The 15,776-nt window shown below is 37.0% G+C and overlaps 2 protein-coding genes and 2 long non-coding RNA genes across 4 annotated transcripts; 3 read left to right on the top strand and 1 right to left on the bottom strand.

Annotated features, from left to right (window-relative positions):
* Positions 1-3,723: 3,723 nt before the first annotated feature.
* LOC113468653 (low-density lipoprotein receptor-related protein 8-like) lies at positions 3,724-4,776 on the top strand. Its single transcript, XM_026825736.1, has 2 exons — positions 3,724-3,788; positions 4,513-4,776. Exons 1-2 carry the CDS (start codon positions 3,732-3,734, stop codon positions 4,759-4,761), a joined length of 306 nt encoding a protein of 101 aa, XP_026681537.1. The 5' UTR covers positions 3,724-3,731; the 3' UTR covers positions 4,762-4,776.
* A 278-nt stretch (positions 4,777-5,054) lies between these two features.
* Positions 5,055-6,284, top strand: LOC113468658. The gene is made up of 2 exons (XR_003392325.1): positions 5,055-5,843; positions 6,033-6,284. It is a non-coding gene; the product is annotated as an uncharacterized LOC113468658 (long non-coding RNA).
* Positions 6,285-12,247: 5,963 nt separating this feature from the next.
* LOC103512176 (kelch domain-containing protein 3) lies at positions 12,248-15,773 on the bottom strand (the record flags this gene model as incomplete). Its single annotated transcript, XM_026825735.1, has 4 exons — positions 12,248-12,749; positions 14,838-14,921; positions 15,116-15,303; positions 15,647-15,773. Coding segments are annotated over 4 exons (777 nt in total), but the record flags the coding sequence as incomplete, so codon positions are not given.
* LOC113468657 lies at positions 12,863-14,138 on the top strand. Its single transcript, XR_003392324.1, has 2 exons — positions 12,863-13,397; positions 13,629-14,138. It is a non-coding gene; the product is annotated as an uncharacterized LOC113468657 (long non-coding RNA).
* Positions 15,774-15,776: the final 3 nt, after the last annotated feature.

Raw genomic sequence — 15,776 nt, 5'->3', positions numbered from 1 at the left:
TTCCAGTGAAAATTTTTTACGACCGAATTTCTGACATTAATTTTTCTATCTTCCTACAGAAAAATTGGAAACAAATTTAGTTCTGTACATAGTTAGCAGTGCTGTAGTAGTAGTCATGACTACAAGGTAGTTCGCAAAAAAAGAGCTTTCATAAAGTAATTTTATTACTATCGCAGAACCCAAAACTGGTACGGTAATTAGTGACTGGTACGATTCCGAAATAGGAAGTTTAAGGCTTTGGCCTTTTACTATGTCTAGGAACCCTACTGAACAGTTTCCAATACATACCAGATGTGATATTGACAACAAGCCCACCCTGTATACTCGGAATGGTAGAACGCCATAAGATTAGACTCTTCAGAGGTGTTTCCTCTGTATTCTGCCATTTTTTATCCTGACGCTCTTTTCCAGTGAAAATTTTTTACCACCGAATTTCTGACATTAATTTTTCTATCTTATACTTTTCTCAGATTTTCAGGTAATTGGGGTGGTTCTTGCGAATCCTTTGCTAGTGGCTCAGCCCACTCAAAGCTATTTTTATTCCTTAACGAGAGTGATAGATAATATCTAATTATTTGACATCTGAGTGGGTGACATAGTGACATTATTGATAAGAGGTTGACTTAATTGGGTAACTTATACTTTTCTCAGATTTTCAGGTAATTGGGGTGGTTCTTGCGAATCCTTTGCTAGTGGCTCAGCCCACTCAAAGCTATTTTTATTGCTTAACGAGAGTGATAGATGTCTAATTATTTGACATCTGAGTGGGTGACATAGTGACATTATTGATAAGAGGTTCACTTAATTGGGTAACGCAATTTACCCAAAAAAAAATTCAAGACCTTAAAATCTCAAATTTCATCTTATTTTGCTTCTTTTTTGGGTGATTCAATTTAGCCAATAATACCTCAAATTTCTGTGTTACTTTCCTTTCTTCTTCTTTTCCTCCTCCTCCTCCTTCTTCTTCTCCTCCTCCGCCTCCTCGTACTTCTTCATCTTCTTCTCCTTCTACTGCTTCTTCTTTTCTTTTATTTTCTCCTTCATTCACTCCAATCATCCACTCTGTTTTATCATTCATCCCACTTAGTAGGTGGTACTTGGTCTTTTTCTCCTATTTAGTTTAGTCCTTTTTACTCTCATCCCCATAAATTCGCCCTTGGAGCGCAAAAAGTTGCCGATAGAACGAAAGAGGTCGGGAAAGTTGCTTAAGAATAAAAATAAATATTGCACCAGAAGTTATAGTGAAGTTTCAATCAGAAGGTATTAATCATGACGGTGATAAAGCGTTTCTCTTGTGTTGACTTAGGGCTTATAGCTCAGGGGTGTCTTCTCATTGAACTCAACTATAGTTCTAATGGATTGGTGCAGTGGGGTGACAAATACATAAATACGTGGGTACTAAGATTGCCTTTTGCTTCTTGCTGTCTGTCTGTTCGTTTGTCTGTTTGCCTTTGTTCTTTCTTACTTCCATTTTCTCCTCTCTTTCGACCTGTCTATCTCTCTCCCACTCTGTATCTTCTCTACATTCCTCTTTATTCCTATCTTCCTGTCTCTCTCCCTCTCTCCCTGTCTTCTTCTCCCTCTTCATATCCTTCTCTCCCTTCCTCTTTCTTCCTATCTTTCCTTCTCTCCCTCCTCTTTCAGATCTTTCTCTTCCTTTCCCTCCCTCTCTCTCTCCATCTCTTTTGATCTTGGGCTTTGTATTTCCGATGATTGCGTGAATGGAGTTTTGGTGTCTCCACTAATTCTCTCTCTTTCTCTGTTCTCTCTCTCTCTCTCCCCATCTCTCTCTCCCTCCCTCCTCAAAGGAATATCCATAGGGATAGTATATTGTCTATGTGTCTCCCTCTCTTAATCTATCATTGTTAGATGAATTAAACAGAGAGCACTCGGGAGAGATTCAATTGAATTTTGCGTCTTTCCGACTTGATTTTACAGTTTATCTAACTCCGTCCTTTATCGTTTACCTACCACCTACCTTGCTACCAACAACCACTACCTTCTTTACCTACTTATGTATCTACCTAAGAAATACCTTATCTTCTTACCTACCTAACCTAGGTGTTTGATAGCGAAAGTAACTTGAAAACTCCGAAAACAAAACACGAAAGCATTTTTTTTTTTTTTTTTTTTTTTTTTTTTTTTTTTGGGAAAAAAATTGTTCAAGTTTTTTACTGTAATGTTTAAAACTTATTCCACAAGACCGCATACCTACTTACCCTGTGAGTAAAAAATGAAAAACAAGGATCAGTTTTATGCTGAAAACGCATGTTTTTACATCTACGCACGTCGATCCTTGAAATTTGGGATCCATTTTCGGTCTGAATGAGGTATACAGTTCACAGAACCACTAGTGTTTTGTTTTTACTCACCGAATCATGGCTTGAGACATCTCTTCAATTTGAGCGGGTATAGGGCGACCCACGGGGGCAGGATCCGAGTCAAATATAACTTGAGCACATGGATATTTCCAGTACTGAAAAACAACGATCAGACAATGAGTTAAAGTAACATCATAGGAACTCGTCCATTCAACATTTTGATTAACACCCTGTGCCAAGCCTAAAATGCCATTATCCCCAGGGATAAACGTAGTACGCGTCTCTCAGTGTGACAATCAGAAAGTTCAAGGTAAGGATGGTCTAAAATGGACAGTATTGAGCAGAAAATTATTATTTGAAGCGCGTACTTCATTTCGGTCTATTTATTTCTCTCTCAGTGCTGTAGGTGGAACTGAGGTTGAGAAAGTTTGAAAAAATCTGTGAAATTTTATTTGAGTAGGAGGAGTTGGAACGGTATAGTTTTAGACGAGGAGGATTCAGCTCAAAGTTTAATGGGCTTGTGAAAGAATTGATACAGAAAATAAAAAATAAAATACCTAATACCTACCCAGGGTTGGCAGATTGGGGTGTTTCCCCCTCCATTTTTTATTTTATTTTATTTTATTTAAGCTCTTAACTCCTTACCATTCTTGCTCCCGCAGATTCGCTACTCACTTTAGACTATTTCAAGTCGCCACTGCTCTCTTTCTTGCCTCTAAGCTTTCATTTGGAATTCTTGAGCATCATATTTCATTTAAAATAAATATTTATTGAGCAACATCTTCTTGAGCTGTGGCAGAGAAAGAGAGAGACAGAGAGAAGAAGAAGAAGAAAGAGATAGGGAGAAAGAAAGAGGAGGAGAAAGAGAGAGAGAAAGAGATAGGAAGGGAGGAAAGTAATATAAAATCGGGATCTGTAGATTCTCATTCCAATAGGTCACGTGACAAATTTCATTCCCATTTTGTGGAAGATGAACTCCCTATTTGTCTAAAAATGAACTTGCTCAGACTTAGTAGCTAAGTCACTTGGGTGGGGGGACTACTGTAGCGCTGGCTAGATATTTTAATTTTATGTCAGTCTTCTAAAATTGTGCTGTCAAAGTTAGGCTGTAAGAAGTTAGAGGACCACACAGGGAAAGTCTACAGTATGATAGTATCACATATGATACGTAAAAAAATTGAGAGGCTCTTGCTTCGTCATAAATATGTAATTCAAATTTACATTTTTTACGTCCAATCTACACTTTTACCTTGTATCTTCTTTTTTTTACTTTTTTATAGCCTCATATCTTTCACTTTCCTTTCTCTTCTTCCTTGTCCTCTCTCCATTTTTTCCACCCTCAATGTCTGTCCTCTTTAATTTCCTGTGTTCTCGTACCGTGCCTATTCCTCTTCATTCTTCCTCTCAGGTATGGTGGCGTTTGTGGTCATCCTAGTCTGTACCATCATACTCCTTCTGTCAGGTCTGGTAAGTAGCTATTTTCTACCTAATACCAACCCGTTTATTAACAAAAATTGTTGCTCTTAAGTCAGACTGAGGTCAATTTGGGTTTGGGCCAATCATATGTTTGGAATTGATGCTTCAGTCCTACTTGTTAATATAGGCCGGGCGGCGCTTCGAACTCTTGACGTTCGCGCGCCTCCCGCCACGCTTGATAGGTGTAAGATTAAAATAAAAAAAAAGCTTATTAGTTTGTAATATACCTAAACTAGATTGTATTAACAAATAGAAGTCTCTTTGACAATATTTAGAGAGAAAAAAAGATCCTCTAATGTCAGATCGACCTCAGTACGTGGTTGTCTCACCCGTCCAGAAAGCAACCATACACAAGGTTGCTTAATTTGTGTGATTTGATAGGAACTTGTGCCTTCAACGTGGCAATGTGCTATTTCCTCTAGCTTATCACATAAAATTTATATGAACGCCTTGTAACTATTTGTATATGCAATATGCAAGGAAAGAAAATTTGGTGGATCTACGGTTCCTTTTTTCAATAATCTATTCAGTCTATTGATCTATTCCATGTTACAGATCTGTCTCATCGTCTACATTTCCTCTAGCTTATCACACCAAATTTATATGAACGCCTTGTAACTATTTGTATATGCAATATGCAAGGAAAGAAAATTTGGTGGATGCTTCAGTTGCTTCAGTTCCTTTTTTCAATAATCTATTCTATTCCATGTTACAGATCTGTCTCATCGTCTATCGACACTACTTGCATCGCATCAATGCCAACTTGAATTTCGACAATCCTGTCTACAGGAAAACCACGGAGGATCAATTCTCACTCGAGAAAAATCCTTACACACCAGCCAGGATTTATCCTACCAGTATAAGCGAAGAGGTGAGTGAAGGCACCCATCCAAATGTGTACCACGGTCAACGTTTGTTAACCTTAGTGTTTAGGGACTCGTGTGCAACACACGTGGGGAAGTAGTGAACAATTTGTATTACATATTTATATTAACGAATTGTGACTTGTGACTAGGTCCATATCCATCAGAAAAATTAGTGGACGTGTCTCATTTCTTTTTTTTTTCTAATTTCAAATTTCTTTAAGGGGGATCTAGGTGCACTTTACAGGGGTATGAAAAAAGAAGTCGATTGAGATAAGAACCAATTTTTTAGTAGGTGTATGACTTGTAGGTGCTTTAAGAATCGAATTCAGGACCGCATAATCAATTTAAAACAAAATTCCCATTTTAAAAAACATTCTGCTCAACCAGGTAAGGTGTCTCCAGACTTAACCATTTCCGCTCAGTCTGGATGCCCCTTCATACGTACGACATTTTGAATACTTTTATTTGAGATGTAGTCGCATTCTGGCGTAAAGGGTTTGAAACTAAAGCTAGAGGTATTAACACGTTGAATGCAGAAGTGTCCGAAGGAACACTCAAGGTTAGACTACGTTGGGCGTGGTTAACATGCGGACAGGTGACCGTTTGAAACAAAACGTGCTATTTCGGGGTGCATTCAGTCTCGTGACGACAATTATTGAGGATAATTCTATTGACGATACGAAGGTTTTTTGGATCATGGAACAGCCATTGAGTCAAGAAATAGGAGCTGGTTGAAATTCTAGCGAAAAGCTAAGCAGAATAGACTGATATGATCTTAGCAAATAATTATAGAAAAAGTACTACTGTTAAATAGTACTACTCTTTTTATTTGTTTTCACCTTGGCAATTTAAAGAAAACTAATTGTCAAATAATTATAGGAAAAGTACCACTGTTAAATATTACTCTGTATGTTGTCTCAATTTATAGAGTTAAACCTAAGGTATTCAAATTGTCTACACTGTCGATACATTATACTCTAATTAATTATTTGCAAATAAAAAAAGACACCTTTTTATTTTTCCCTTTTCTAGAAACAATTTTGTGTTCTCTCTTTCTCTTCTATTTCCCAGGAGTTCCCAATTTATATAAAAATTAAAGCAAACAGTTAGTAATAAATTGTAAATAAAATCTGCATGCTATATATAATTTTGACTATACAAATGAAAGGAGGGACTTAAGGTCGGCTGTAAATAGGGGGAAAATCAACTACATATCATTAGGGTTGATTTTTTATTTCATTTATTTATGATAGGGACTTAGTAATATAAAGTTAAGATAAATTATTTTTACTGTACACATATTAGGTGGATTAAATACAAAACTTCATGATAAATTATTTCACTATTGCACAAATAAAAACTTAGTAAGGTCGGCTGTAAATAGGGGGAAAATCAACTACATATCATTAGGGTTGATTTTTTATTTCATTTATTTATGATAGGGACTTAGTAAATAAAAAGTTAAGATAAATTATTTTTACTGTACACATATTAGGTGGATTAAATACAAAACTTGATAAATTATTTCACTATTGCACAAATAAAAACTTAATTCCTAATTCTAAGACTGTACATTATTTTACAAAATTACCAAAGTCACGGTAGTAATGTCATTTTATCTAGACACAATGTCAAACGACATTCAGACAGTTTCATGTTGATACCACGACACCCTCCATTGTCCTTGGCACACTCATCCACTCCGCACTTGGTAGGGTCTTCATCTTGCATGAGAGGGCAGTCGGGATGTTTGTCGCACACTTTGGACAGGGGGAGACAAATGTTGTTCAGACCTCCGCAGTCGAAATGTGTACGCCGGTCACATTTGATCACCTTGGTTTAAAAAAAAAAAAAAAAAAAAAAAACTTAGGGCAATCAGATTGATTAAACCGAGAATAAAACTTAAACGGAGTTTAAACACACTTTGTGGCCCTCGGCCTTAACAGTTAGAGATTTAGAGATATCGTAAAAAAATCAAACAGGAAAAAAAAAAAAGTTGTGTGATGTTCACACCCAAAATGCCAGTCCAAAGCACAAGAGAAGAAGAGAATGGAAAATTAAAATCATATTCAGCCGGCCTAGTTAGCTTGGTTGGTAGCGCGTCTGCAATGTAAGATCGCGGATTCCATTCCTGCCCGGGGCGGATTTTATTCTGAACGGATAAGGTTCGTTCTCGAAACGGCTGGCTTTCTCCTATCCTGTCTTCCTTCTCTCTTCTCTTTCGGGACCATAAGACCTTAGCACTTACAGTTCCCTCCATCAAACCTATTCAGGAAAAAAAGGTCCACTCACTGTCACAGTTGAGTTCGTCACTCCCATCAGGACATTCCCGTTGTCCTGAACACATCCCATAATTAACTTTACTACAGTTGAGGAATAAAAATAAATTGACTAAATAAAGAATAATTAATAACGGAATTTTAAAAATAATAGGTATAATAAACTGAATAAATAATAATATGTAGTAAAATAATAGAAAGTAAAAAAATGGAATTTTAAATTTTAATATTTTTAGTCCAGTCTCAAGATTTATTATTTAATTTAATAGATATTCTTAGTCCAGTAACTTACTGCACATTTCGGGGTCCTCATCGGATTTGTCACTACAGTCAAACTCGCCATCACACTGCCAATGGTTGGGAATACAGCGGTTGTTTCCACACCTGAACTCCGACGCCTGACAGGTTCGATTCTCTGAAATCACAAGAAAATCAAAAGGACAAGTGAGAATCAAAAGGATAAGTTAAACAATCAAGGATAAGTTAAACAATCAAGCCTTTTCTTTTTCTCTTCTTCTTGCCATTCTACTTTGTGGTATAGGTATGTCTTCAAGGAAAAGTAATTTCTTACAAAACAATAAAATTGCGAAGGACCTACTATCCCCTCACTTTTTTTTTTTTTTTTTTTTTCGGAAAGTTTGGTAGCTTACAAGTTTCTCTTTACAATAGGTACCTATGCTTTATTTTTTCTCCCGACTTAATTTTTACTTTCCTTATCCTATAGGAAGGAAAGTAATGTAATCGGGTCAAATTTTCGATGGTGTTTTCAGTGCCAAAACACGTTTTGAGGTCCCTAGAGCCTAAATACAAAGTTTCAGCCATTGGTCCGTGTGTCTGTCCTTCTGTCTGTAAACGTAATGTAATGGTCAAATTTTCGATGGTCAGTTTTCAGTGCCAAAACACGTTTTGAGGTCCCTAGAGCCTAAATACAAAGTTTCAGCCATTGGTCCGTGTGTCTGTCCTTCTGTCTGTAAACAAATATCTCGAGAACGGTAAGAGCTAGAGACTTGAAATTTGGCATGCAGCTGTCAAATGTGACATGGATGCGACACGAAACTTTTGGTTAAGATCGGTACAACGCTTGGCGGCATTTTGGCCGCTTTTGGGCGGTTTTCGGTGTAATTCAATAATATCTTGGGAACGGTATATGAGCTAGAGACTTGAAATTTGGTATGAAGTCCACAAATGTGACAAGGATGCAACACAAAGGTGCTTTTGGTTAGTGACTAAACGGTTAGAGATATTGTAAAAGTTACAATAGAAGAACACCCAATTAAGCATCTTTCAATAGGATAAGGAAAGTCATGTGATGTTCACACCAGATTTTTTTTTCGCTACCAAACCAAAAAAAAAAAAAAAAAAAAAAGTGAGGGGGGAGGGGGAGTTCATTATTATTTTTATTTTATTTTGTATTTTTATTATTATTACTTTTTTTAAAGGAAAACATATCTAATATTCGGAATATTCCCTGTGGAAAGGAATAAGGTGTGTGTGGGGCACCGTCAGCAAAACAGGGCCTACGTAGGCCCAAATATTGAATTAAATTAAATTTTATCCTTTATCTCCGGAAACAAACAAACAACATTGTTCGTAAAATTCATCCGATGGAACTATGGAAGTGGTTCAAAAATGAGATTGCCCCACGAAGGACAAGAAATTGTTAAAGTGGGTAAAATAAAATGAAAAAGAAGTCCCACTTTTGACGAAATCCAAACATTACCTTTTGGAATTTCACTTTCAAATCCAGTTAACGTTCTCATGAGGCACACAAAAAATTCTCTCAATTTTTCCTCTCTTCCCTCTCTCTCCCCCTCCCCATCCGAAATAGGAGAAATAAAAGAGCTGAAATCCCCGAGATTGGAGAGAGAAGGGAGGAGGGAATTTTGTAATCATTGTATTATTTTTTCCTACCTATTTTCGACTAATTTCATACTTCAAGTTTTTTTTTTTTTTAATTCTTATTGTTCCTTCTCCTTCTTCTTTGTTTCTTCCTCTCCGTCATTTTCTTATTGTTCTTCTCTTTCACCTCCTTATTCGTCTCCTTCTTTTTCCTCCTTCTTCTTATTACATATTCTTCTTGTCCTGTTACTTCTTCGTTTTCTTGTTCTAATTTTCCGTCGTCTTCTCCTTTTTTTTCATTTTTTTCTTCTTCCTCTTCTTCTTTTTCTTCTTCTTCTCCTCCTCCTCCTCCTTCTTCTTTTTCTTCTCCTTAGTCGTTTTCATCGTCTTCGCGTCCTCTCTTCCTTATTCGTCTTCTTCTCCCTCTTCTTTATATCTCTCTCACACTATCTCTCTTCCTCCTTCCTCTTTCTACCTTATCCTCCCACTCTCCCCCCTCTATTACCATTGCATACACTCATTTAACACTAAGTAACGAAAGATATAATAATTGTTATTATTTTACATGGAAGAGCGAAAGTTAATAGCGTTTTTCCATCAAGTTCAGTGGTTTGGAATGTATTCTAGGTGCTTTATAATTATGAAATGCAACATAGTAACTTTATTTATTATGCATGTAGGTACGAGGATACCTGTAAAACAATTCAGGGACACTTTAGAATTCTTTTTATTTACCTGAAATATCCTGAATTATGCTAATTGTAATCAAGCTTACATTTTTTTTTTTTTTTTTTTATGCTAAAAAAAAATGTAGAAAAAAAACTGTATTACACCTGTATATTTATATCTAACATTGGACTTTACGGGTCTGTATCGTAGCATGCCCATCCCGTAGTTTGTCCCTGAATAAATAGACGAGAAGGGACAATGGGTACTTATTCAGGTGTTTCATGTTCATCCTTAAAAGATATAACGGACTCAGATAAAAAGTAAAAGTAGGTACAGTATTAAAAAAATAGAGGTGTCGAAAAAAAAGGATCTAAATAAAAAAGTATAGTATTAATAAAACAAGAGATGTCGGAAAAAAAGGGCCTTGCCTCGACTTATAGAAGTAGGTACCTACCTAAAAAGTTTTTTGGACAAAAGTTGGAAAATTTCCGGCATGATAATATAACTTTTTAGGGGAAATACAATAAAAAAAAACTTTCAGGACAACTTGTCGGATCTGAAGGAACTTTTGAATAATAAAAATTTTCCTGAAATATCCTGAATTATTCTAATTGTAATCAAGCTTACATTTTTTTTTTTTTTTTTTTATGCTAAAAAAAAATGTAGAAAAAAAACTGTATTACACCTGTATATTTATATCTAACATTGGACTTTACGGGTCTGTATCGTAGCATGCCCATCCCGTAGTTTGTCCCTGAATAAATAGACGAGAAGGGACAATGGGTACTTATTCAGGTGTTTCATGTTCATCCTTAAAAGATATAACGGACTCAGATAAAAAGTAAAAGTAGGTACAGTATTAAAAAAATAGAGGTGTCGAAAAAAAAGGATCTAAATAAAAAAGTATAGTATTAATAAAACAAGAGATGTCGGAAAAAAAGGGCCTTGCCTCGACTTATAGAAGTAGGTACCTACCTAAAAAGTTTTTTGGACAAAAGTTGGAAAATTTCCGGCATGATAATATAACTTTTTAGGGGAAATACAATAAAAAAAAACTTTCAGGACAACTTGTCGGATCTGAAGGAACTTTTGAATAATAAAAATAAGGGAGAAGGACGTGCGAACAGCTTTTTGTCAAATATTTCACGCCAGTAGGCACCATCCAAAGTTTTGTAGCTGTGTGGTGAGAGGATGAATTTGAAGAATTTCCCTCAACACTTTTGTGACGTGACACGTGACTTTAGAATTTTATTATTCTAAAATGGTGGTTGTCCTCACTGAATGGGAGATTTTTTTAAATAGGTAGATAATATTATATCTAAGTATCAGATTTTAATGAGTGAAAAGTTTTCAGTCTGGCTGGGACACGTTAAACAGGGAGTAGACCAGCTTAGTCTGACTGGGGGGCTTAAAACAGGGAGGATACCAGCCTGAAATTTCTCTTGCTAAATAAATAGCAAAGGTTGAGTGCGAAGGGCATCCACTCGTAAACTTTTTGTAACCAAAATCAAATGTCAGCCCAATGAAATCACCTTCTGAACACAAGAAAAGGCAAAGAAGTACTTACTCGTATTTAAAATGTTTCCTTTAATTCTACACGAGCAAGAGAAAATCTCTATCCGTACATACCTGAGATTTCTCGTGCTTAGGAAGCAATATCTTTGGCAGTTTACCCCAGCAATAACGGAGCAAAACACGGAACAAGAATGTAATTAAAACAAATTGAAAGAGAAGAAGAGAAGCAGAAAGCATTACCATTTTGTGCATCTTCAAACGAAACAAGCAGACAAAATAATGACGCTGCAAACAAAAATCGACTCAAAAAACCTTCGTGGGAATAGAAAAGGCAAGTTTGTGTGAACTTGAATTGATTGTGGCATTGTAGACGAACTGCCGAAGCTGCTAGAGCTTGAAATGTACTTGTACAGTGACAAGTAATGAATTTATTATTTTAAAATGTCCATTAGATATACCTATAAGGCCTTTTTTTTAAAAGAGGTTTGACAGAGGGAACTGTAACTGCTATGGTCTTATCGTCCCGAAAATCGAAGACAGAAGGAAGACAGGATAGGAGAAAGCCAGCCGGTCCGAGAACGAACATTATCCCATCAGGATAAAATCCGCCCCGGGCGGGAATCGAACCCGCGGCCTAGCGCTTACAAGGCAGACGCACTATCAACTAAGCTAGGCTGGCTCTATAAGGCCTTCTGGTTAGACTACTATGGTAAAAGGACTTCGCGTTCGCAGTCTCATCTCAGGAGGGATAACTCCATTCGAGTCTTTGCTACCTTTAACTATTCCTATTCTATTCTAACTGTGGGTTTCACCAACTTACTTTTTAGCCCCTAACACCCTGTTAGCTTGACAGCCCTGTTAACTCTATATAAAAAAAAATGGAACTTAATAGTCTGTTAGTTTAACAGGCCTTCTAGTGACTGAAAAAAATGTTGGTAAAATCCAACCTGAATCATTCTGGTTCTTGGCGCTGTGCAGCACTACCCACGCTGACTCAACTCTAGTTACCGTAGCAAATATTACACATAATAACATTACGGACCCCGGAGTTCTGTCTGTTAACACCATTAGAAATTCTGGTCAGGTCCGCCGTTTGTTTTTCCAAATAATTCCTTTTACTCATTTTCACACCTCTCTCTTCCCCTACCTCTTTCGTTCTCCTTCATTTTTCCTTCCTCTTTGTCTCCCTCCCATTTTTATCTGTATGTCTGTCCCTCCCTTCCACTCCCCTTTATCCATCTTGTTTCGATCTTATTATATTAGAGCTATGTGTTAGTTGTGTTCGACAACTCTTCTCACACATTCTCCTAAAGTTCAATGTCTCACAACTATTCTCCCCCAGTTCAATGTCTCACCAATCGTCCAAGGAACATCCGAATGAACAACCCGCGCGCAGGATCCCACACTCACCCCGTCTTACTGCTTGCGGCGCGCACGGAATTTGCCGCCGTCATCGCGCGCACCTCCCATAGTAACTGGCGCGGCAGGTTGCGCGTACTCAGGTTATGCGCAATGACCGCGACTAGGGAGAGGGTTCGTAGGGATGGCGCAAAGTCCAGGACATGAAGGTCGTCGTTGTCTACCAGGTTGGATTCGCCAAATCCAGGATCGTAGGGGTGGGAGGTGTTGTTGACGGGAGAGATGAACGGACGGGAAGCTTCCACCAGTTCCCGGCTCTCCTTGTCTAGGGCTGATAGGGGACTGGGAGGGAGGAGAAGAAAATGAACGTTAATGAGGGGGGAAAAAAATATTTTAACTGTGTTAAGCATACTTGACCAGCCCAGTTACCTTTGATTGGTACCGCGTCTGCCTTGTAAGCGCTGGGCTGGGGGTTCGATACCCGCCCGGGGAGGATTTTATCCCGAACGGTTAATGTTCGTTCTCGGAACGGGTGTAGTTTAAGTTTTTCAAAATGAAATTTATTGTACTGAATTTTCCGTTTTTCTAAGGGAAGAATATGACATACTAATAATTTAGGACACGATAGTTATTTACCAAAGTTTTTACAGTTCCTGATGATTTTAAGTTATCTATAACGTTTTGATAAGAGATATAAAGCGAAACAGGATTAAAGATGAAGGATGCTCACACAGCAAAACAAGATGAGGTGATTGAAATCCTGTTTCTAGACCTTATTAGATCACACAATCTCGTTAGGTTACATATATGGAAACACAATTCTCTGAAAGCTATCCCTAATGAAAAAAGTGAAATAACACCAAAAGTGTTAAAATATGTCATCCAAGTGCAATTTGCTTGTTTCCACCGTTAGCAAAGCTCATTTCAAATATCGTTGTGCCAAATTTATGTTTCAGTATTAATTTATTACACTTAAGATGTAATTTACAAGGTACTATCAATAAATAGGTGACTTTGTGCCAAATTTACAAACAATAATTTAAAAATAGCGCATCTTTTTGATTTGCTTGTAGGTCTCCTGTGTGCAATTTGCTTGTTTCCACCGTTAGCAAAGCTCATTTCAAATATCGTTGTGCCAAATTTATGTTTCAGTATTAATTTATTACACTTGCGTGCAATTATTTTGACTAATTTTGGCATATTTTAAGATGTAATTTACAAGGTACTATCAATAAATAGGTGACTTTGTGCCAAATTCACAAACAATAATTTAAAAATAGCGCCTCTTTTTGATTTGCTTGTAGGTCTCCTGCCTTCTCAGGACATTTCCTATTACATGTACATAAAATTCGGATACACGCCCCTCAAAATTTTTGCACCTTTCTTCTCGAGCACAGTTTTAAGACAAAAAATCCCTATTGTACATTTTTTTCGTTTTGTTTCAAAATTTATGTTAGATTAAATGTTTTGTCCGCATGTAATATATTATAATCAGAGCCCCTGGTAAATATTATAAAAATAAAATAAATGTTTATATTTTCCAAATTATTCAAATACATAGCAGAGTTCATTTTTCAGTTTCCATTTGAGAGTTTCGAGTTAATGATGCAATTTATAAAATTGTCCGGACATGGTCATAGAAAAAAAAGGAAACTATAGCACTTCAGTACCTACCTAGATATCATAGGAACATACTGAATCCATGAAAATAAACCCTGCTATCAATAGTATCTATTCTTTCATTTATTAGCGGTAGTAAAACTATTCATAATTTTGTATGTAAAAAAATCGATATTAATTTCCAGTATACCTCACGTTTATGTTACCAAAAATTTCAAATTAGGTAAGGTGTCTCCAGACTTAACCATTTCCGCTCAGTCTGGATGCCCCTTCATACGTACGACATTTTGAATACTTTTATTTGAGATGGAGTCGCATTCTGGCGTAAAGGGTTTGAAACTAAAGCTAGAGGTATTAACACGTTGAATGCAGAAGTTTCCGAAGGAACACTCAAGGTTAGACTATGTTGGGCGTGTTTAATATGTGGACAGGTGACCGTTTGAGACAAAACGTGCTATTTCGGGGTGCATTCAGTCTCGTGACGACAACTATTGAGGATACATAATTCTATTGACGATACGAAAGTTTTTTGGATCATGGAACAGCCACTGAGTCAATAAATAGGAGCTGGTTGAAATTCTAGCGAAAAGCTAAGCAGAATAGACTGATATGATCTTAGCAACTACTGTTAAATGTTACTCTTTTTCTTTGTTTTCACCTTGGCAATTTAAAGAAAACCAAATGTCAAAAAATTATAGGAAAAGTACCACTGTTAAATATTACTCTGTATGTTGTCTCAATTTATAGAGTTAAACCTAAGGTATTCAAATTGTCTACACTGTCGATACATTAAATTATACTCTAATTAATTATTTGCAAATAAAAAAGACACCTTTTTATTTTTCCCTTTTCTAGTAAATGGAAACAATTTTGTGTTCTCTCTTTCTCTTCTATTTCCCAGGAGTTCCTCCCCAGATGTACATTCTACCGTCAATAATGTTGGCCGTGTGGAAGTCACGATACGATGGTGGCTCACCCTGGTGGAAGAGAAATGAAAAGATGAAGTGTAAAATAAAAACGGGGTACTATGTCTATAAGAAATTTCAATGGTGTTTTCGTGGTTACTCAATTATTACATAGGAAATCGGCAATTCCAGAAATCAAGCAAAATCGGGTAACTTACCGAAGTTCTAATGAAAGTCCAATGGAAAGTAGTCAAATCCAAACTTACCGAAGTTCTAATGAAAGTCCAATGGAAAGTAGTCAGGTCCAACGCGTACACATCTTGGGTGAACTGAGTCTCCTCATCAATATAGCCACCGAATATGTACATCCGGCCCTGATATACACAGGCCGAGTGTCCGTCCCTGGCCTCTGGGATTTGGCCCGTCACCTCCGGACATGACCATTGACGTGTCTCTGAAACCAGATATAATATACATACGCTGATGAGCGAATGTGGCTTTTTTTTTTTCTTGCACCGATTTATTTAATTTATGGGAATCCTTTAAAAGTCAGTCAGGAATCATGGGAATCCTTTTCAGCCATATCCCGAAAGTACCTGGGAATAATTCAGATAACGCCAAAAAAGAACTTCTACAAGAAAAATACGTGGTTTGTACAAAGTTCGATTGAATCTTGCAAAAAAAAAAAAAATCTTGAAACTCTATTTCGTGGTAACAATAGGCCGGGCGAAGCTTCGAACTCTTGACGCCCTGGGCGGCAATCGAACCCTGAGAACAATAGACAAAACTTGACTTACCACAGTTGAAACAGAATAGTTTGTTACACACAAAGCGATCATTGCGGCCTCCCCAGATGTAAATGTTGCCCTCATGTACCACGGCGCTATGTCCATACCTCTGATATGGGGTCAGACTATACTGAGGGTG

This window comes from Diaphorina citri, unplaced genomic scaffold (assembly GCF_000475195.1).
Source record: "Diaphorina citri unplaced genomic scaffold, Diaci psyllid genome assembly version 1.1 scaffold805, whole genome shotgun sequence".
In the NCBI taxonomy this organism is placed as follows: Eukaryota; Metazoa; Arthropoda; class Insecta; order Hemiptera; family Psyllidae; genus Diaphorina; species Diaphorina citri.
The sequence above is the reverse complement of the archived record's forward strand: the minus strand, read 5'-3'. Positions and strand labels throughout refer to the sequence as shown.

Coding starts and splice junctions, on each gene's coding strand:
- LOC113468653 (XM_026825736.1), top strand. CDS start 3,732: ATGGTGGCGTTTGTGGTCATCCTAGTCTGTACCATCATACTCCTTCTG. Junction 3,789..4,512: donor TACTCCTTCTGTCAGGTCTG/GTAAGTAGCTAT, acceptor TCCATGTTACAG/ATCTGTCTCATCGTCTATCG.